The sequence below is a fragment of the Anas acuta genome, chromosome 1 (genome assembly GCF_963932015.1).
Source record: "Anas acuta chromosome 1, bAnaAcu1.1, whole genome shotgun sequence".
Taxonomy (NCBI): domain Eukaryota; kingdom Metazoa; phylum Chordata; class Aves; order Anseriformes; family Anatidae; genus Anas; species Anas acuta.
In genome coordinates this window covers 173,179,806-173,202,584 of record NC_088979.1, presented here as the reverse complement: position 1 = coordinate 173,202,584, position 22,779 = coordinate 173,179,806, and the positions used below count along the sequence as shown (strand labels likewise).

General features: G+C 35.5%; 1 protein-coding gene across 6 annotated transcripts in view; it reads left to right on the top strand.

The window, feature by feature from the left end:
• The window catches only part of TMEM117 (transmembrane protein 117), a 216,183-nt gene that overhangs the window by 128,033 nt on the left and 65,371 nt on the right, over positions 1-22,779 (top strand). For all 6 annotated transcript variants that reach the window (XM_068669372.1, XM_068669375.1, XM_068669376.1 and 3 more), the window contains exon 5: positions 11,950-12,047. In XM_068669372.1, coding sequence (XP_068525473.1) covers positions 11,950-12,047 — 98 coding nt within the window. The remainder of the gene's footprint in view (positions 1-11,949; positions 12,048-22,779) is intronic.

The window sequence follows — 22,779 nt, the reverse complement described above, 5'->3', positions numbered from 1 at the left end:
TCATTATTATTTTGCAAAGAAAGAAGGACTTTGAGATACTTATTATAATAAACCTTTCAGAAGTTATGGAATGAGAAATGGACAAAGCCAAGAAAGATGTTGAGAAGTCAACTGGTTTTCAATTAAATACCAGCTAGGCAATTTCCAACAGAAGGTGCACAATCTTATGCAAAACACTGATTAAAATGCTTAATCAAGTAAGCTAAGATGACAAACAAGACCAGCTGTAGAGCAAAGATTGTACTATATCAGCTGTGCACACAGTATGGTTCAGGTTTGAGAACTATCCACATAAAAGTAATAATTGACCAAAAAAATTGTTGTTCAAAAGGAAATCCGATAAACAATATGCTTTACACCATGTTGATAAAGTAGCATTTTTTAATTTGTAACATCTGAACTAAAAAAGCAACTTTCCCTTTCATGTAAAGTTGATATCCTTGAGATTTTTCTCCTTTGTTCTTTTTTAAAGAATATGTTGGTTTGCTCTACAGTGTGTCTTATGAATATAAATAAGGAAAAAGTACATTTTAATGAGTGACCATTAGTTGAATTCATATGGGTTTGTGTGTAGAGAGGGGGTAAAGAATAAGCATGTCAAACAAATGGCAAGTAACTGTGCAACCATGATCTAATATTATTTGCTTTCTTCTAAATAATATCAATCCTGCTTCCCCATGGGATGAACATTTGCAGATGGATAGCTATGACTTTGATGTCATGAAAAAAAATCTTGATTCTTTTTTTATAAGAGAAATTCATTTTCAAATGTAAGTATAGCATGGACACAGACTTTATGATATAGAAGGCTGAGTAACAACCATATGTTGAGGGTTGTGCTCTCAAACGTGCTTAAGCAGTGGAACAAATTTCCTTCCCTTCTCTTTGAATATTCTGTTTGCTGAGAGGTTCTGACATTCTTTCACTCATTATCGAACTAAAACAACAGAAATACAAAGTTCTGCCTATGCTCAGGTGACAGCATTTTGGTTAAAGACTGCTATTTTCTATAGCCAAGGGGAAGCAAGAAAACAATGTTACTAACAATCATTTCTAGCCATCCTTGACTTCCCAGCCTGCAAAATCAGTTCTCTACTTACTGTCAAACTGGCTATGGAACATCTTTCAGTGCCAGTCCAGAAGGAAGTGTAAAATCCTGTTTCTAGGTTTGCCTGAAATTTCTCCCAGCTCTCATCTTGCTGTGCCTACTTTTCCAAAATAAACTCTAGCAACCCAACTAATATTTAAGAGTTATTCATAAACCATTTTTCTCATGTGTCTTCAGTATTCTTTCCCCTCACCAAAAAATAGGTATCTGAAACATTTTTGGTTCATGTTTGCCCACCATCTTTCCCTCTTTGCTGTTTATTGTACAAAAAGATATCAAGATTCACTATTGCCAAAAACGAATATTTTGTCTTGAATCCTCAATGGCAGGATTTGTATCTGGAAGCCTGAGCTTGAAATTTTGTGTAACTATTTTCTACTTAATTTCAATGTATCATATTGTCCTGGCAGAGAGAGGGTAATTTTCTTTGTAGTTACCTGGTATGGTGCCATGTTTTGGACTTGGGATGAGAATAATGCTGAGTACACCCTGATGGTTTAGTTGTAGCAGAGCAGTGCTCACACTAAGCCAAGGACTTTTCTACTTATACTACCCTGCCAGCAAGGAGACTGGGGGGGCACAGGAAACTGGGGGCACAGATACAGGACAGCTGATCCAAACTGGCCAAAGGGACATCCCATATCATGTGGCATCATGCTGAACAATAAAATGAGAGGAAGTCTTTGAAAACATGTCTGAATGCAAATAAAAGAAAATGAAATACATTATTTTTCTTAGTTTGGCATTTCTGAACTGTGTTTCAGTTTATGCCCATTGCTTCTCATCCTGTTGTTGGGCACCACGTGGAAGTGTCTGGCTCCATTGTCTTGACACCCTCCCCTGATTTTTTGTTTCTCTTTCAGCAGAACAATCCTGACAAACCTTAAACAATCTTGGTACAGTTTAAGAGTAAATGGTATTTCTCAGATTTCTGAAAATATACTACTCTTCTTTTGTGCCATTTTTACAATTATTTTTGGATTTTACTTATGATTTGAGCTTTCAAAAAATGACTTCTGAAATGTTCCTAAAGAACAAATTCTGACACAAAAGAGTTGGTTCACAAATCAGATTAAAGTAATTTTTTTTTAAGGGATTAGCCAAAACTATGACCATGTTGGCACCTGAAGTACAGAATTGCCCAGAAGATGTGAGACACCATTGCTTTATAGACACGCTAAATGGTTGATGGATTATTTTCTCAGTATGGTTGTAGCTCCAATATACAAGGGTAATTAAAAACAATAATGATGTTGCACAGAAATCTGGCAAAGAACCAGGATTCGAGCAGAAAATTCTTTTAGTTGTATAATAACCAATAGTAGTATGAAGAAAATATTCTAAAGAACAATGGGAAGATTTTTCAGAAGTGCTTCACAATTTTTTTTGCAGTTTGTTTCCTGTTAAATCTGTAATTTTTGAGTTACTGTTTCTAGAAACTGAGCAACCTGTTTTATGTAGAAGGTTTTTCAATCTCTGTTTAGAGTGAAAATGCAGGAAAATGCCAGTTACGTTTGATCAATGAGTGCAGAACAAGAAAGACCATGAAAAGGAAATCTCGTGTTCCCATTTACTTATTCTAAAGCTCCCACTTCTCTATGCCTGCCTCTGTACAGAAATGAAATGGATTGAAACCACTCTGAGCTGTCAGTACATCACAGCTCTGAAGCAACTGGAAAAGCAGCACAATGTCAGCAGCGTGGAGATGGATTTTCATTTAATTGGGCTCTCTGTTCTGGCAAGAGTAAGCAGGCAGATGTCTTAGTAAGGTGGCATTGTGCCTCCTGCATGTCACTGGGGACCTCCCTACGTGCAGACCATTCTCCTGTGGCTTTTGTGCCTGGGTGTGAGAGAATGGTGAAAGACAGAGGGTGAACATCAGAGCTTGAAATCAGATCTTGTGTTTTTCTTTGAACTGATTAATTCATGTATACCAAATTCTGCGCGATGTAGGTATCAATGAAGATCTTTGACAAATGTGCTTATGCTGCTTATTTTTGCTCTACTTAACACATACAATTGATCTGGAACACACTGTCTGATGTAAATATAATTTCCAAGAATCGAGTGGTTACATCTTACTTGTTACATCTTACATTCACTCAGCCCTCTCCACAAGAAAATACTCCCTTAGTAGTCACTATGTAGGAATTAAACAGAGAGGAAAACAACACTGCCCCCCAACTTTCCCATAAGTAATTTTCTATTATCATAAATGTTTTTTCTTTTACTCCCTCACCTACTATAGACTCACCCTAATGATATGTCCTGACTGCAAGTCCTGCCTATGAATTAGTTTGTCTCTTACCATTTAACTCATCAAATATAATTAAAAATTATAGTAGGAAAGGGAAAGGCAGGTGAAAAGACAAGGGGCATATTTGTTGTCATTTATATCCACTTTTATCTGCAGAGCAAGAACTTCAAAACTACAATTTGCACTCAAAGAGTTGTGGTCAGTGGCTCAATGTCCAAGTGGGGATCAGTAATGAGTGGTGTTACTCAGGGGTCAGTATCAGGACCAGTGCTGTTTAATTTCTTTGTCAGTGACAAGGACAGTGGGACTAAGTGCACCCTCAGCAAATTTGCCGATGCCACCAAGCTGTGTGGTGTGGTCGACACTCTGAAGGGAAGGGATGCCATCCAGGGGGACCTGGGCAGGCCTGAGAGGTTGGCATGTGCAAACCTTATAAGGTTCAACAAGAGTTGGAACTGGGTGGTCTTTAAGGTCCCTTCCAACTCAAACCGTTCTATGATTCTATGATTCTGTGATTACATTTAACAATTTCTCAGAAGAGTAAATGATAACTTCTGGCACATCGAAACACACACTATACAGGAAAAGTTGCACTGACGGTTTACAAGTCCAACAGTGAGCCTCTGTCTCTGAAGATTTCATGATAAGAATCCAAACGATGCCACTGCCCAAGAGTAGTAGTTAATGGCTCATCTGTTACAGCACGTGCAGGCATGCAAGTCTTACCAAGAAAGCTGTCAGATGGAGATGTTGAAAGAAGGTAAACCTCAAGTAAATTCAAGCAGTAAAACCCTTTTTGTTTTGAATATGTCTTGCAAAGGACTCCTTCATGTCTTAGGAACTGGGTGGTTTATTGTTTAAATACATGCCTAGACAGGGAGCATGCTCCACAGCTGGTCCTCCAGTAAGCATTCTGTTGGTAAAGTCTGGGAGAACTGACTTTGGAGACACAAGTACTCCTTGTGGCTATATCCTGAATGGTTGGCAACGTAGCCAGAACAGCTCAGCATCTATGTCATACCTAAGATAAGTCAAACCTGACTTTTTTCAATTTTACATTGCTGCCGACAGTGAGCTTTCTAAGCTCTGTGTCCTTTATGAGATGGGTCAATTAAACTTCTTGTCTATGACTTAAAGGCATATTCAGACATTAAAATTTTGCTATGGTTAAAATTTAGTCCCAGAGAATGGATCACACCTTAACTGTACCATCATTTCACGTATAGATTCACATATGCTAAAACACTCCAGTGTTTGGGTGATGTGACTATACAGTTGGGAGCCCCAAACATGTACATTACTGTAGTTTGGAAGTAAATAGGGTTATGCTTGCAATCCTGTTATATTCCAAAATATCATGGGTCCCACCCTAACTTAAAAAATACTACTTGTGTTTTTCATGAAAAGGCCCTCGCAGCATGAACACATTTTGAGCCCTTTGTTGGTGTTTTGCTCGTTGATGGCTTACACCTCCCACCAGACCAGGTTGCCTAAAGCCCCATCCAGCCTGGCCTTGAACACTTCCAGGGACGGGGCATTCACAGGTTCTCTAAGATAACCATTTTGTGCATCATCCTTCTGTGATATGACTTGTCCATTCTCCAGAATGCTTCAGCTGTGCTTATTTCTGTCCAAGACCTGTCCAAGGAACTTGGACTGAATCAGCCCACTGAGGGCAGAAGTCCACTTTTTAGGCATAAGATATGTGATTATGACCTTTCCATGTGAAAAAACCTCATCCCTTAGGAGCCATCACCTAATGAACTAATGAAACTTCAATGAGAAAAACTAAGAAATGTAGAAAACTTGGTTTTGATTCATGTTACCAACCTTCCAATGTCATCAGTGTGAATATCTGTGTTTGAGCAGATCCTTTTTTAGAGTGAAGAGAAATAAAACATAGTCTATTTTGAAATGAATTGCATCCCAGAAATGCCTTTTCGTTTTCTATGACTATAAAAATAATCTACATTGGTCTAGATGTGTATGACATACGTGTGCCAGACCTGTCATGACGTCTGCCTCTTGCCTTTAGCAAAGCTACCAAGCTCCCTAAATAAATAAAGCAAGTTTTCCTGCCATGTCAGCCTAAGATGGAATGGAATTGAATGCCATAAATAAAAATCATGGTGTGGCTTTCTGTATCACACTAGATCTGTAATATGTGGTATTACCCAGACCTTTGCTTATGCACTTGTAACCTGATAAGGAAGTAGTAAAGCAAGAAAAAATATCTCCTGAAAGATGGTGTCAATGTCTATTTAAATAGCAAGCACTTGCCACATGGCAGTTAGCATACTGTTTTGCAAATACTCCGTGATTTTTGTGTACAGTAGGGACTTGAAATGTGGTAGGAGATGGGCTAGTGTAGCTGAGATGTTTTTTGAAGAAGCCTACTTTATTTGTACAATTGGTCCTAAACAACAGTTATTTATATTTATGAAGTATCAAAAAAAGTTCCAGTTAAAGGAAATTGCTTTTTTTTTCTGTGTTTTAGATTATTATTTTTTGTTTGTTTCTTTTTTGTAATAACATTTAGTCAGGAATTATTTCTGTGGGTATTGAAATGCAGAGTATAATTTCCAGAATAATTTGAATATACATAAAACAATTGCAGGCCAGATTCCTCCCTGACTCACCTCTTGGTATCTAAGGGAAGCTTTTTGGTATAGTTCTATTCTGTTGTTTTGTTTTTAAAGTTGTTCTTGTCTTGCTGTTGATATCTCTGCATGAATTGCTACTATGCCAGAAGCTGCTGTGGTAATGTTAAAAAAAAAAAAAAAAAAACACAAATCAAAGATCTGCTGGCTAAAAAAGAGATTTTCTGCTTCCTCAATGTGAGAAGAAATAAATTTACATGGATCAGTAAAGACAGCAGTAATTAACATTCTCAATGTCTGTAGAAAAGAAGTATTTTAACTGTGTTTGGTGGAAATGCAGGTTTAAGGCAGTGCATGTGTGCAAAAGCTGTGGATCAAGAGTATAATTCTGATGTAGCATAGCTTGCAAGGGCAACACTGAAAACACTGATAGAAAATAATATTGGGGGCTGTTGTGGAAGCAACAAAAGTGAAACAAAGTAGTATTTATCTCATAGTGATCACTGAATTGTGATGGCAAATTTATGTTGGTTTTAGGGTTTACCTATTGTTGAAACAATGTGTTGCTAAGGCAAGAACAATGTGCTAGCTCTGATTAAACTGAGAAAACAATTAAAGAGTAGATTGAAGGGGCCATATTTTGTCTCTCTGATTGCTCTTGCTTTGCAAATGCAAATATAAAAAGAATTTCTTACAATTAAAATGAAGGAGAAAAAATTTAATGAGTGTGGTTGTTTTCAGGGTAGCAATGAAGCTGCATTAGGAGTGTTTAAAAATAGACAAGCAGACAAAACTGCTTTAAAATCTAGCAATGCATTTGCATCTGACTTAATATTTAGCTTGAAAAAAATCCTCTCTCCTATAGATCAGAAAACTGAGGATAAATATTTGTTGCATATTTTTCAAACAGTTCCACATTCTGTGTTTTCCAAATGCAGCAGAATGGATTAAAATAAATTAGCAGTTATTTCTGAGGTATGTGTATCTAAGTTTTTGACGCTTCTGCTCATCTGCTAAAAGAATTTCATAATTAACAAAGACGTTCCACATTATTGCTGTGTAAGCCACGGAAGTGTTGAGCTATGATCTGCAGAAGACAGTTTTTTTTTCCTTAGTGTCCAGCTGATAGAAGCATAAAAGCATCTTCCATATAGGTTACTTTTGTACTTCAAGTGAACAACTCTGCAATTTTTATCTCAAAGAGAATGAAGACAAAAATGATGGATGGAAGCTTTTAATGACTAAGTACTAAATGTATCCCTGGTTTTGTGTACACTTGCCATGATGTAGTATAGTACTTGAAGACCATGATGTGATAAAGAATTGATGTGTAGTTAGTGGACCACTTATGTATAGTTTTTACCTAAAAGCACATAGCTACAGAGTGAAGGAAGTGGAATGGGAGTGTAGTACATACTTCGTGGTACATATTGGCTCTCATTGACTTCATACTTTGGCTTCTATAAATGTTAATACTTTAACCTGATTTAGCCACACCATCTATGGAAAAACAAACAAACAAACCCTCTTGCTGTTACATAAACATTGATGAGTACTTACAGAAAGCACCAACAGGCTATTTTGATGAGAAACATTGTGCTGTATGAAACCAAGTGACGTGCACACACTTACCCTGGGAAATTGCTCGTGTCCCCTGGTTCCCACCAGTGCTCTGCCGTGACTGCTACATGGAACACCTCTGCCACTAGTGCTTTATGTCTTGTTCCTATCAGTTATGTTTCTCAATTGGAAGACTGAAAATAATCAATTTCTTTTTTAAATAGTTTGGGAAGAGTGGAAAAGCTCTAATCCTGAACTGTTTCAAGGCTGAGTTTCAAATTAAATTGATTTAGTGCTAGTTATGAGGAGGATTATGATTTAAATCAAGAGATTTTGAAATTTTGAAGCTGCTAAAAATATAAATAAATTAACACTTACAACATCTGTGTCATATATTTGATAGTGGTAGAAATATATGGTGAAGAGAAGGATATTTAATTCGCCAAAAATAAAACTTGCTCTTCTGAAACATTGCTTGGAACACAAAATTTGTCCCATCCAAGCAGGATGGTCATTCTGCCTGTTTTTTTACTAATTTTCTATTGATTTCACCAAATGCAGTTACTCAAGCTACTCCATTTTCCAGCAATAGCACCAAGAAATTTTGCCCTCTAATCTGAGTAGTTGCAGTAGTTGCGCTTCTTTACTGATACAAGATGTTGCAGTCCTGCTGGTTGTTATACCTTGTACTGCTCATTACTGAATCTAAATAAATAAATAAATAAATAAATAATCAGAGTTCACCATATGGTTTGTATTTTCAGGCTTTTCTTGCAGATCTTGGCTTCTTCCACATTTTGTTAAATTGGGTTAAATTCTGGAGGGTTGCTCTTATGCTGTTTTGATGATTTATCAAAGTGTGAATAAAGTGATGAAAATCCTCCACTGAAGGTGGTATCTACTTAATTAACGTTGTGCCATGAAACACATCACATCCTCAAGAGCTTGTCCAGCTTCCATTTCTCTTCCAAGATGCAGTTTCTACAGTTGCTTTTATAGAGAAGTGCTACTATGAAACTATTTGATGTACTTTTATATTTTTAAGTTTCTGAAATGCAATTCAGCAGATGAAAACAGCTTGGCCAGAAGCCCAAGCCACATCAGTTTTCCAGGAATTATCAGTTAGTGCTCTGAAGATCACAGTGTAGCTCCTACAAATGAGTAATTTGGAAGATGTTTTGAAAGCATGGCCATAGTATGAGGTCATTTTCTTCTTTTTTTTAAGAAAGTGTCACTTGCAATTAACTTATTAATAGAAAATAGGCTTTCATGAAACTCCCACTGCAGGCATTGCTGTGAAGGATTCTGTGGCTTCCACCACAGCATTTTTGGACATGGTTGTCTAGGGAGCAGAGATGCAAGGTATGTGCGGAGCATCCCAGGCAATATGCTCATAGACCAATGGCATGGAAAGAATATATATATTCTTAAGCTACCTTGCTGTTCCACCTAGGTACCTTATATATCCTACAATATCCTACTGTTGTTTTTTGTTTGTTTCTCTTTTTTTTTGGTTGGTTGATTGTATTTTCTTGTTTTAAATTTTTGCTTTCTGCTCTGGTTGTCTGTGTAAGTTACTTTTTTTTAACATGACTTTGAATCTTGGTTTCTTCCTTTTATATGACATAATATGATATGATATGATGATATCAAAAATAACAATGTAATTTTCTGTAGTAAAAACAGTGAATCATATCATTTTGCTACTAATTTAATGATAGTAATATTCCTTTAAAAACGTTGTTATTTTTATAGTTAATGTGAAATGAACTGTATAAGCACTTAATAAAGTACTATTTTTATTTGGCAAAGTGAAATTTAAGATCACATAATATATTGCAAGGCATACTTACATATTTTAATGAAAATATTTTGCTCTGGCATTTGTAACTGAAAAAGTCAGTAAATGTGCATTATGAAGCTTTGTGTACTCCCATTCAGCCTATCCGTTTCTCTCATTAGACACTAAATAAAATGAAAGAGTATACAGTCATAATAATAAGGGCCATTTCTTTTTGAATTGAGTCAGTGTAATTAATTGTTTAAAGTATGATATCACATCTCTTAGCTCTTCACGAAAAAAAAAAAATGCATTACTTAATTACTTTGTAAGTTGCTTTCTCTGGTTTATCTTGATTATGTAAGATGCAGGGATACATAGAATTACTGAAGCGATCAATTATTTTCTATTCCTGAATATCAGCAGTGTTTTCAAATACGGCAGAGTAAAAAAAAAAAAAAAAGATAGATGTTTACTAGTCAGTAATTGTGTAGTGAAATACAAAAAGAGAAAAAATATAAAACCCCCAAACCATGCACATCTCATATTATTAAGTTGTGCAAATTAAATTAAAGTTTATGTTTTTTGTTTCTTTTTCCAAAAGCATTCTACCAACAACAATGATTTTTGGTGTTTCTGTCCAAAAAGTTATTTGCACTATGACAGTGTTGAGTACTTTTCTCCCATAAGCCGTCCTTGACCAAACCAGAAAATGAATTTGATTTCTCTAATGCAAAAGGTAATTGGATTTCTCTTTATGGAATGCATCCCTTTAATGACTGTCTCTGCTTCAGCCAATTTAGCTGCAAGTGACCTGACATTGATCTGGTGATATGACTTTAAATAAATGCCACAGCTGGGAGATGAGGGACCAACTGTCTGATATCAGAAAGAACATTTCCTGCCTCCTCTTGCCATTTTCCTCAAAAAATATCTCCTTCTTGAATGTCATTCTCATGAAACATGCCACTAATAATTGGTCATAGAGCAGCAGATTGCATCCTTCTAACAAATAATAAGTATTTCCCAGAAAGCGTCTGGAGCAACTATTTTAAAAATGGAATAAAACCTCTCAGAATAACTGTTCTTCTTCACAAGTATTTATTACTGTGTAGATTTTTCCTAAGAGATTAAGTGTTACTAAAGTAGTAAATTAAATCTTTACAGAGGTCTTGTTCAACATTAAATATTCATTGAAATATTTGTTTAGCTAATGGGGGTCTTGTAAAAAAGTATCATAGCATGTTTATCCAAGAAAAGAATTACCTACAGAAAACAATTAATAAAGGTGTTATTGCACAATATAATCTGCTCTTTCTTCAGGCTAGGTTTAATGGAGTCATAAAACCCTAGAATGTGTATTTCCACTTATTTAACATATTCATTATCCTTCAGACCCAGTCCTTCAGGCTAATATACTAAGCAATTTTAACCCTCAGTGGACTAGGAGCCAAAATTTAGAAGCTGAATTTATTGTCCTTTTGATGTAATCACGGGCTATGTGTTCTCTTAACATTGTTAATGTCTTTGAAACTAGTGGCTCACACACCACATGGAAATGAGACCTTAAAAACTCTGTACCAAAATAAATGCAGTGGAAAATAAAACCAAGAAATCTTGACTTCAAGTTGAACGTGTTTCCTATTGAAATTCCATTTCATATTAATCACAACAATTAGTAATTTTCCACTTTGTACTGATACCAATGACAGACAGTAAGAATTTGTTTCACTTGTATTTAGTAGCATGTTCTCTCCCCTAATTCCTTTATCTATTCTTTATCAATTCTTTCTTAACCTTATGTATGGAGAGCTTTTCCACTCTTCTGGATCTTTTGCACAACAGAGGTGTTGAGTTTACTGTATGTAACTTTCACTAACTTGTAGTACAGTTATCTTGAAATAAATGAATATGAAAACACGAGCTTCCCAAAGGTGCAAGGGCCTGAGGGGTATTCACCTCCCTCATTTAGCTGAACGTCATTTTTAATTCTTTTGTGTACTACCCAGAAGTAGTGCATGCATATGAGTCTCTGGACAGAGAAACAGATGGTCTTTTCAGATAGGAATTATGAAAATGAGAATAAATATTTCATATTTTTAATTTTCATGCAAGTTTTAAGGGGTTTTCATGTCTCTAGTCCCAAGTGTGCTTTTGTTAGTGATACCAGGAAGCAAGAGGAGATTATAAATGGCATATAGTGCTTAATTCACAGGCTTACGCTCCCTGATACAACTCTGGCTTCAAGAGTGAAAATGCTGCCGATGCTGTTCTCATGGAAATGGGTCCCCATCCCAGGTTGGGCTTAAAAGCCACAAGTATGAAAGCTCTGTAGCCATAGGCGAAACCAACTTACATGCTATAGGTTGCCCTAACTTTTAGGTTAGTTCTTCTCTTCTTATTTTTGGATCTCCACAGGTTTCCTTCTTTTTCAAGGAATTGCTTGCACTTCTAGAGGCAGAATGTGTAGGACAGTATACTTTTATTTGATTAAAAATGATGCTGGAGATATTATTTTTCTATTGTCCATAATTAAAAACATCAGAACTGAAGCAGATTTGTCATACATAAAGTGTTAAGTCCTTCTTAGTGCTTTCTCTTCTGGCAGCAGTTTAACTATATGTTATCTCTGTTATCTCTGTAGGTCACTGACATGATGCTTCAGGACAAACCCTACCCAGACTGGGGAAAGTCTGCCAGAGCTTTCTGGAAGAAAGGAAATGTTAGGATCATTTTATTCTGGTATGAATGTAATAAAATCAAATTCTGGTAAATTAAGCTTTTATACATGTAGATCATCCAAAAGTCTATCTTCTAATTCTCTGTGGCAGGAAGAGATATAATGGAAATACAAGGTAAGAAAAGAAAAATGGAAAAAATGACACTCAATCTAACAAAAAAATAAGCATTACAAGCTGTATTTAAGTGAACACTTACTAAAAAATTGTTTATGTAAAAATATAATTTTAAAATCGATTTATACTGTTTCTTTTATTGTAACCTTGACACCATTTAAAATGGAGTTTACTCCAAAATTTTTACTGCATCTGAAAATATTTAGATGACCAATTGTGAGTCCTTTTAATTAAGGTAAGTAGATAAGTAGATGTCTTTTTGTGACCTTGAAATTAATAGGAGTAATTATTTGAATTTGCACTTGAATGGGATTGCAAATAGCAAGTCACCTTCAGATTATTAAGAAAAATTTATAAAAATCAATACAAAAAATTGTGAGTGTTAAGTGTTTCTTTGACCTTAACTGTAGCCTCTTCCAGGTAAATTCAGACCAAGTGGAACTGTTGAAATAGAACACATATTATGTCAGGAAAAAAATGGAAGATGGAAAATGTATAGTCTAAGAGGCAGACAGAGAAGCTTGTTGAAAGAAATTACAAAGATTTTTTTCAACTACCTCAGAAGCAGAAAATCTGATGAAAATATTGACATACCTGCTTTTTTTTTTTTTTTTTTTTTTTTTTTTTTTTTTTTTAAGAGCAAAGGGAAGAATTTAGAGGGAATTTTTACAGAGAAATTAAAAGATTTATTTATGTGGATTCTGCTATAGTACCTATACTTCTTAAGCAGTAAGGATGGGATTCTATATTAAATTGGGGCAATTAAGAGAAATGCTAAGAGAAATGTGAAGACTGAAAAGAGAGCAGAATCAGGTGGCTGATTGTCTGCAGCCAAGGCTTGTAAGGAACTGAAGGGGCTGAACTGATGCAAATTTTATTAGCATTTAATTGTCTATCGAAAAACTGAAGGTTAAAAACTGGCTTTTGTGTTGGTTTTGATGCTTTTTTTTTTCAACAAACAAGAACTATCCTAGTGGCCCGTAAGGCTTAGCTCAGTATTAGTTAAATGGATTGGATACATCATTAATAATAGAATTATGAACAGAACTCGAGATTAAATTCTGCTAAAAGAAACCAGGGTAGCTTTGCTGAAAGAAAACCTTCTCTGATCTGTTAGAAGTCTTTGAACATGTCATCAAAATAATGGATGAGGAAGAAATGCTTGATCTAATTTATTTGGACTTTCAAAAGGCTTTTGACAAAATTCTTCACTGAATGCAATTAAGAAAAATAGTAAGCCCCATGGAGTTCGCTGAAGTCATCTAGGAATCAGCTAAGAGCTGTGCAATGAAAGGTATAAATAAAGTAATATTTTTCTGCTATGCTCATTAGGGTGGGGACACCTGTTCCTTAATGTTACAAATAGTCTTCACAATTTGTATACATCATATACATTAGAAAGCTAGGTGAGAAGGTAATGTGATTGAAAAGACTGAATTCCGTAGAGAAGCTCAAACAGCTTCTTGGCATGAAGAGGAAGATTCTGTCTCAGTGTACTGGGGTGGTCAGAAATGTAAAGCAGATGAATCAAAAAATGCTTGGATATGTTACAAGTGGGCTAGCAATTATACGAGTGTCATATCATTAAGTCAGTAAAAAGCTAATCAAGTTTTGTTTACCTTTGTCTAAAGAATTGCCTTGTCTAAAAGACTAGAAAGGAGATTAATTAAGAGTCAAGTTAAAAAAAAAGTAATTTCACAGACTGGAAGAATGAAGAAAGGGTTAAAAGCAAGGTGTCACTATAGGGATTTTTCTTTTCAAATTTATACATCAGATAGGGAGAATAATAACGCACTATTAAAACTACATTTATATTGTTAAAAAAGATGTTATGACTTCTTTCAGGCATAAATCTTGCAGTTAAAAATCTGTATTTTCTTTCAAATAATATTCACATTAACAAATTTTACCAAAAGTTTAAAATGGAGATAAGTAATTTTTTTTTTTTTGTGAGTGATTTTCATGTTAAAGAGTATGCTTAATGGGGGCTTAGAAAACTAAAAGTTGGCATAAATGGTCTTATTTTTAGCTTTAAGCATTGAACTAAAATCACCCTGTACAGAAGTGTACATTCTGTAGAGATGTTATTTAGCTATTGCATATTAGATAACAGTATATATTAGACCCTTTTTTTCTAGTAAGTAGGAAAAATGGAGGAGGGAAGTTAAAATACTGATAGGGTTATGCAAATAATGAGAAGTCTTGGTATTTCATTTGTTATTGTTGAAGGCGGGTGATGTGAGCAGCCTTATTTCTGAAATGTTCCAAATGAAGCATCCTTGATAGTATGTGGTACACACAAGCAATGTAAATATTGGATACACACTGGACTTGTTTTTTTCTGGTAACTTCATTTTTGCTTTCAGGTTTTTCTTTGTAAAATTAGAAAATGTCTATAAACATACCAAAGACAGATGGATTGTCATGGGGATGAAGACACCATCCACTTGTTTGTAACAGCTGATCATGTGATGGCTTTGTGTTTCTCATCTGGAAACATTCTCAGCTCTCCAGTGCAACTAATTAGTAAAGGTTTTAATCTAGCTTATGCTCTCCTGTTTTAAATCATTCCTTGGAAGCATTGTCAACAACTGGTGCTTGGTTGCTCCTGAGGATTCTGGCTGCCTTTTGTATGTCTTCAGAAAATAATTCTTCCACAAACAGCTCAGCTAGCTCAAAAATGTCCATTTGCTATTTGCCTTTGCCTAGTCTCTCACTAAAGAGTTGATTGAAGTATATTCTATTTGTTAAAGCTTTTTTGTTGTTGCTTTATTGATAAAAAGATCTCCGTTGTGGTCTTCTCCAGCTCTGCTCATGGCTAATTCCACCATGCAGAGACACATTTGTATAATGCTGTTATGGTCTGTGTTACAAATCCCCTGTATAGGGATTTGGTGAGATAGCTTTCAGAGAATGCAATGAAGTATCTGGAACACTGGTGGAATCGCTAGGATAGGATGGGAATGTTTGTAGACTAAGGAAGGAAAATACCAGTGGGGTATTAAATATCCCTACACCATCTGTCAAATTATATATGATATGCGAAGATTGGCATTTGAAAGAAGCAACAAGAAAAAAAGGATTGTTAATTTAAGCCAGACAAAGATCTTGGACAAGACTAACTACAAGCCAGCAACAAGCCAGTAGCTACTGCTAGGTTAAATAAACAGCTTAAAACAGTAATTATTTTTAATGTTTGGATATTAGCGGAAGCAGAAATACAATGGGCGAAGACTGATTCTCTTGTGAATAGTTTTTTTATTCCTCTGGAATATTGAATAAATCCGACCTATGCTAAAGGACTCTTTTTTAAGGAAAGTACTTCTCAAGATAGGAAAAAAGATGACTAAACACATTAAAAAGTGAACTGCAAAAGGAAGAAAATATTGTTAATATGAAAAATTACCTATAACTAATTATGAAAAATTACCTATAATTAATTTAGTAAGGAGTTACGGAACCTTTGTTTTATATGAAGCAGGTGCTGATTCTTTTGAGATCTCAGCAAGAAAGGCATGGACACTCAAGGCGGCTAAACTGGTTTATTGTGTAAAGGCTGGAAATTATAGAAAATGTAATAGCCAATCTTATGTCCCTTCTGATGCTAGGTACCTCAGCTATTGTGGGATCAAGTGAGGCCACCTAGGCTGATGACGGCATACTGTGCAGAGGTCCCATCCATAAAAGATGTTCATCAGCTTCACTGCTCTTCATATCTTCAGAGTATTTTTCTAAGTGAACAAACTTGTACAATACTGAATTTTCTAGATGGTACACTGAGGTTTGCTGAAAGTGTTGCACTCTTATATATCTGTTTTGGAGTGAGCTCTTACATGTGGGTAGTGCTGTTGAAGGCAGAGCATGCTAATGCCATGGTATTTGCTGAGGTTACAATACTGTCACTGATGTCAACAAGGCCCATGGCTAAACTCTGCCTACTATGTGCCTGAAATCACAATCACAATGCAATGTCTTCCCTTGCCCCCCCTTAAGAACCTGTGAAATATCACCCATGGTAGTTACAGTAATATCACCAGGACATCTCTGGGCTGTGCACACAGTTTGGGTAATAGAGGAAAGACCCTTATACTCTTTCTATCTTGACAAACTGTCCCAATATTAATTATCCTCAAAACTTTCCTGACAAAGGACAAGGGGATTATAATGAGGGAAATGTAAAGAGTTCTGCACGTGAACTTTTAGCTGAACAGAAAAAAGGAACATGAACAAAAAGAAATGAGATTACTAGAAGAGAGTAGAAGTGCTGCTGAGGACTGTGTAACCAGGGAAGAGAAAAATGATATGCAAAGATAGATTATCAAAATGGTGGAGTGTCGAGATAACAGAGGATTGTGCAGCTGAATACTGATTGCAGACAGGGTGACAGAACAATATGCACCAGCTCAATGTTTAAATATGCAAGTAGCAGACTGGAATCCATTTCTGTGGTGTCCCTGGCTAGACGTTCATTGTATGTGTACATAATGATCAGTCTTCATTGGTGCAAATACGTGCCTGACAGAGGACTCTTGTCTGAAATAATAAAAACGAACATACCAACATGGAGAAGAAATAAAATAATATGGGGAACGGTAAATTTCCATTTCTCTGTATTTGACTTTGGAAACTGAATAATATTCTCTATTAGTGTGTGCTTCCATAAACTCTGTCTAGCTTTCTTTAGTGAAGAGCAGGACTGAACATGCTCAGAAATGGGTTAGTAATCATAGTACTTTGATGCAACGAGTTAGTGATATAGTTTTTAAAACTTTTATTCAAATTAATTGCTCAGAATTGCTACAGACTACTACATAATGTACACATGTTATATTTTTAGAAGATGATGTTAAACATGGGTTTATGTAGGTTTTTTAATTGGACAATATTTTGTGCCCTGCAAGTAGAGTAAGCTTCCTTACAGGATAGATAGCCATGTCTCCTACACAGAAATGAAATATAGCTTCTTTCAGTGATTTTCTGTTATGCACCTAATTGAGTGTTTGTTTTGATAACTTATATTTCTGTATTCTGTGCATTCACAGTCAAAATGATAAATGTGTACTGGACTATTACATTCTTTTCACTTATATGAATGTAGTTCATATATTTGTTTCAAAAGACAGCTTCTTGAAATATCCATTCTTTTCATTATAAGCTGCACTGAGAAAAGCTAATTAGACATAGCTTTACCAACCAAAATTACATACTAATCTAAACAAAACAAACCTTTCATTATGTTTGTGTAAAGGTTTCTTTTGTGATGCAGTCATACAAATACAACTGCACAAAACCACAAAATAATTATGTATATATACATACAGAGTAAAATATTCATACATATGCACACATACATTATTCACTCTGTATTTTGGAAATTTTTAAACTCACCCATTAATTCTTTCATACTTAAATAATTTATCTCGTAATATGATACTCACTACTGGACTGAAACCTGGAATTACACAGAATGGAAGGCAGGTTTCCCAGTAAACAGTGTAAATAGAAAAAGCATAACAATATTTTTCAGTGTAAGTGCTCCCAGTGAATCATTTATGCTCATGCTATAACCAAAGTAAGTAACTTCAGTTTGGCCTCAGTTTGGATAAGCAAGTCAACAAACAAGTTCCTCAGCATTTACTCTCTGTCTCAATACAGAATCTTCACTTTCACAAAGAATTTGTATTGAGCATTCTGACTACTAATCTGGGCAGACATTGTTAAATGGATTGTGAAAGGATAAAACTGTCCATGAATTGGTACATTTAGTCAGGCAATCAAGAATTAACACATGATCACCATTTGTAAAGAGATTACTAAAATGTTTTTGATAGCATTCATTTAATTTCTGTTCTGTGTATTATTAATAAACTCTGCTGTAAGATTAATATAATTAACATATGTTGAAAATAAATCCTAATAATCCAGACCAACCAACTTTCTTTCATACAAGCGATAATTGTTCAAGTTTATATATCTTCTTAATTTTCTTCACTTAACCATACTACCTGAAAGTGTATTACTTGAAATATTCAAACAGCTTTTTGTTCTAACCTAAGTTTGATCCAGTTCAGACTCTTTAGGTCAAGTCTTGAGGAATATTTTCTCATTTTGATAGCAAAGTACTTTTATGCTGTCTCATGTGGAAAAGTAAGAGTGGTCAGACCTCACTAGAACGTCTCAAGCGTGATAACCCCATGCACCAGACCCTGGTTGGGGACCTCATTCTCTCTCATACTCTCCCCCCACTCTTTGGTCAATGAAGTGTCAGTAATTCAGCATTTTCCCATCGATCTGCTCTACCCAAAGAGTTATTCAGTCCTCTTTAAACACTTCTGTCTCCCCACTGACTTCCAGTATAAGCAATAGCTCCAGGCTCAGAAGCAGGAAGAGAAAAGGACAAAAAAAAATGGGGCTCTAAGCCAGCTGTGGGGTGGTTGGCTTCTGAGATAGCGTTTGCTGCTTTGACATCATGACCTTTCCCTGGCTTTTGTCAGGAAAATCAAGGAGATAGGCACATCCTAGTCCACAGTCCACCTGTGTGTCCAGGTGGGGCATGTTACTCATGGGCTAGTAATGTGTGAGTGAAAGGAAAGGTAGGTAGCTCTGCATGGCATTGCATATGCATGAGCAGAGAGACTAGATCCATATGTGAGGGAGTGTACATGAGTCTCCCATCTGCCTGACCTGTCAAGAAAGAAGTTTGTACCTTGCCTATGCCTATGCCAGGCTCTATTTGGAAGGGCTGTATCCTGCATTTTGCCCCATTCTGTTTGCCATAGGAACAGTGAGATAAGTCATTCCTCACAGCAGTTTTCTCCGCAGAAGGAAAAGCATTTGAGACAAAAACAAGCTTAGGGAGCTCTGAGATCTCAAATTCAAAAATACTATCAGGTGAGATCACTTTAGCATGAGGATAAGTTTGTTAAATTCATCTTGTTAAAGTAAATAAAATAAAGTGGTCACATTTTTTTTTCTCTTTCTTTTTCTGATGGAGACTCCTACAAACCAAACAAAATGTATGTTCTTTCTTACTTGTATTTGTATGAATATAAGAAGTGTTGGCAGAGATGGAGAGTGGCTGTAGCATGGCAATTTATTCTCATACAATGTAGGACACACATATGCACATTAACATCCACACATACAGCCCCAATCTAAACGGCAACAGAGGTGAGCAAAGGAGCTCTTAACACCCACTGTACAAACACCATTACCCTGATAAGCTCCAGTGTTGAAATATTTCATGTACTGGCAAGGTAAAAACGATTCATGGTCCAATCTGACTGAAAGGTAGTTGTACTGAACAGAGAAAAAGTGCATCCATTAGCTACAGTGGGTTTAGGATTGGGACCATAAACTTCAGTTTCACCTTTGATTTGGCTTGAATTCTTTTGAACTGTGGTACCACGTTTGTATCTTATAGTGTGTCTTTTCAGTTGCTCAGCCTGTTTAAAAGTTTTTGAGTTATATTTGGTATGTACTTGCTGTCTTCAATAGCTGATAGCCTGTTAGAAAACGAGACTGTTTTTATTCCTACATGATTGCTAGATCTCTAAGTATAGCTCTCATAATTGGATGGATATGGCAACCCATCTTCACCTCTTAAAAAGTACATTTTATTCAATCCCTGTTAGTGAGCAAGAGGTATATCACGAACAGTTACTAAAAATATTTTATCCAATGTGTAGCTTTAATAAAACTTCTTAAAGTGCAGTGTCGACAATGCTTCAGTAATAATGGCACTTCTAAATGAAAATGCTTTCACAAAATCACATTCTATGCCAAAAAAAAATAAAAAATAATAAAAAAAAAATCTGTAATGCTTAGATGAATTTTTTTCTTAGCAGGTTACCAAAGTTTTTTCTTTGAGATAGTCAAATGCAATCCTCAGTTTAGGCACAGGGCCATTTTAGAAGGGATGTTGCAGCTAGTCCTCTTTCAGCATCATCTCTTCACTTCCCACAGAATTTTGCTGAGCTGGAGACACATCTGCCTCCTCTCAGGGCCCAAGGAAAATCTTCCAGGAGAAAAGCAGAATCACTGATGTGGTGGGTTGTTCTGTCAGTGTCCTCCTCCTGGCTGTTTTCCCTTCTTTCATCTTCTGCAATGTAAATTCATTTCTTATTAGAAAAAATATCTTCTTCCATATAGCTCTTACAACTAGCCTCCCTCTAGATCCACTGAAGAGTAGGGTGAGTGTCAGAAAATATGCATTATGTGATCATGCATGCAGAAGAAAATTCTGAAATTTAGATTATAACAATATATAATTGATTGATTGTGAAAGCTACCCCAGCACAGAAGTTCCAAGTACTGCAATTAGATCAGCATGCACACTGTGGGCAATTATTGATACAGCAAAAAAAATGCATCGAGTTAACAAGGTAGAAATTTATTGTCTTTCATCCTTGCTTAGCTGTACTAAGGCCTGGTAAAATCTTGGCCCAAACATGATCTGATTGACTGAAACTCAAGCCTCTTTGGAGAAGCTTTAAAAAATCCATGCTGCATGGAGAATATTCAGCCTCAGCCAGTGTTTTTGTGCAAGATGTACATCCTGAAAGGCCACAGAATTCAATGGAGATCAGAAAATGAGTGCTTCAGCTGCTGGTGCTCACAGCCATAGTTCACAGACTTTGTCGTGGCTGGATTCCAAAAATCAATTCAGTTTTGTAGAATAAATGTGGTGATTACAGCAATTAAATTATTTCCATTCCTGGAATCCAGAAGTAATTTTTTAATATAGCATTTCTCTGTAATGCATATCATGCCTTAGAATTTGCTGATATATTTAGCTCAACTCCTGACTCATCATCTTTCTCGTATCCTCTTATTTCCCATAAATACTGAATATTCAGACAATCTGGATTAGAAAGCACATGGGAGCCATTTCAATAAAAGCGTATGCTTGGTTAAAACGAGTATTTCAGGTTGTGCTTAACCATGAAGGTGAATGTACATACTATTAATTAGTCCTTGTATAAAACCTCCATTTAAAATGTAAGAAGCATTTCTTTTGTTTCTTACTTGCTTTTCTAATTTAGAAAAAATTTCAGTAGAGCTTTAAATTTAAAAGAATTTGCTGACAGCTATCTAAATCAAGACATGCAATTTTAATTTTTTATTTATTTTATTTTTTTAGCCTAGATGAGAATATTGTGGCCATATTTTTATTTCAAATAATTGCATGTTGTCCATCTGTAAGTGTGACAGTAGAAAAAACAATAGCTAAAACGAAGAATAGATGAATTTGTCAATAAAATCACAACAAAGGGTTGTTAACAAAAGGTGCCTGCAGGGCTCCTTGTTTCATAATGTATGTTTTGATGATTTAACTTTTTATAATATTTTTTTTTGACAACACTTAAAAAGTCTTGGTAGCCGTTAAATGCTAATTAAATTTCAAACCTGTATCTTAGGGGTACTTTGTCCAGCATGAAGTTATCCTGATGAACATAATGAATTTGTCATAATGACTACTCATGGCTTCAGTAAATGTTATGGAAACAAAAATAGCATTAACACACTACTAGACGTTTTCTGTCTTTTCAGGCTATTTACATACTGAAATGAACTATATTTTCCTTGGAAAAAAAAAAAAAAAAAAGACTGCAATTTACTGGTTTTTGCTTTCTACTGCTGATTGTGTCTGTACATTGGTGAGCATAGCACTGATCCTCATACAAAGAGTAAATCTTTCTGGATTTCAATGGGATGTTTCTTGTCCATTATGGCTGAAGGGGTAAGGCAAAGCCAAAGGACAACCATCTGAAAAAATATATTCAGCCTTGAGAGATGTCCATATTTTTGGAAGCTTTGTTTCTTATACTGCTTCCCTTCCTGTCACTGCTTCCCTGTTTGTTTTTTACACACCCTACTAGAATCCACTTGTTTTGTCACAGAGTAACTTGAATCTAATTTCACTAAGAAAAGGATATCTTATACTTGGGAAGGTAGAAGACAAAAGCCAAAAAATTGTCAAAAGATTACATTAAAAGAGCAGAGGAATTCATGTTAATTTCATGACTTGCTATAACAGCTTTAGTTTATTCAGATATGTTGAAAAAAAACAACATTTATTATTTTACAGATGATATATAAAGGTTTGTTCAGGTGCTGAATAAATGTTCTCTTTGAGAGCTCAAGACTGTGTTAGCTCCAGTGCAAGGTGTTGGACCTTTCTGCTTTTTCATACATCGGGGTATTGCATGGTGTGTAAAATGTGTGTAAAAAGTTTCTTTTTCTTTTCTTTCTCTTTATGCCTGTTTAATAACTTTCCATTCAGATGAATTCATTTTTATCTGAATTTATACATAACTGTTGGAACTGTAAATAATGCAGTGCCCTAAGGTGTCACTGTTATGAACTGAAACAAATAATAAATTTTAAACTTTCAGTAAATTAATTTCCTATAAGCATCCTCCCATAACCATTGTTTCAAAACAACAATTAAAAACACATTTATTTAAGCTCTCCATTGTGCTGGCATTGTGCAGTCCAAGAACAAGCGACCTCTTCACCCTGGGGAGGTTACAGTCTGGAATTCAGATTTTAAAAAGAAAAACAATGCAGAGATGCATTAAACCCTTCATCTACAAATGCAATTTGCTGTTCACAAA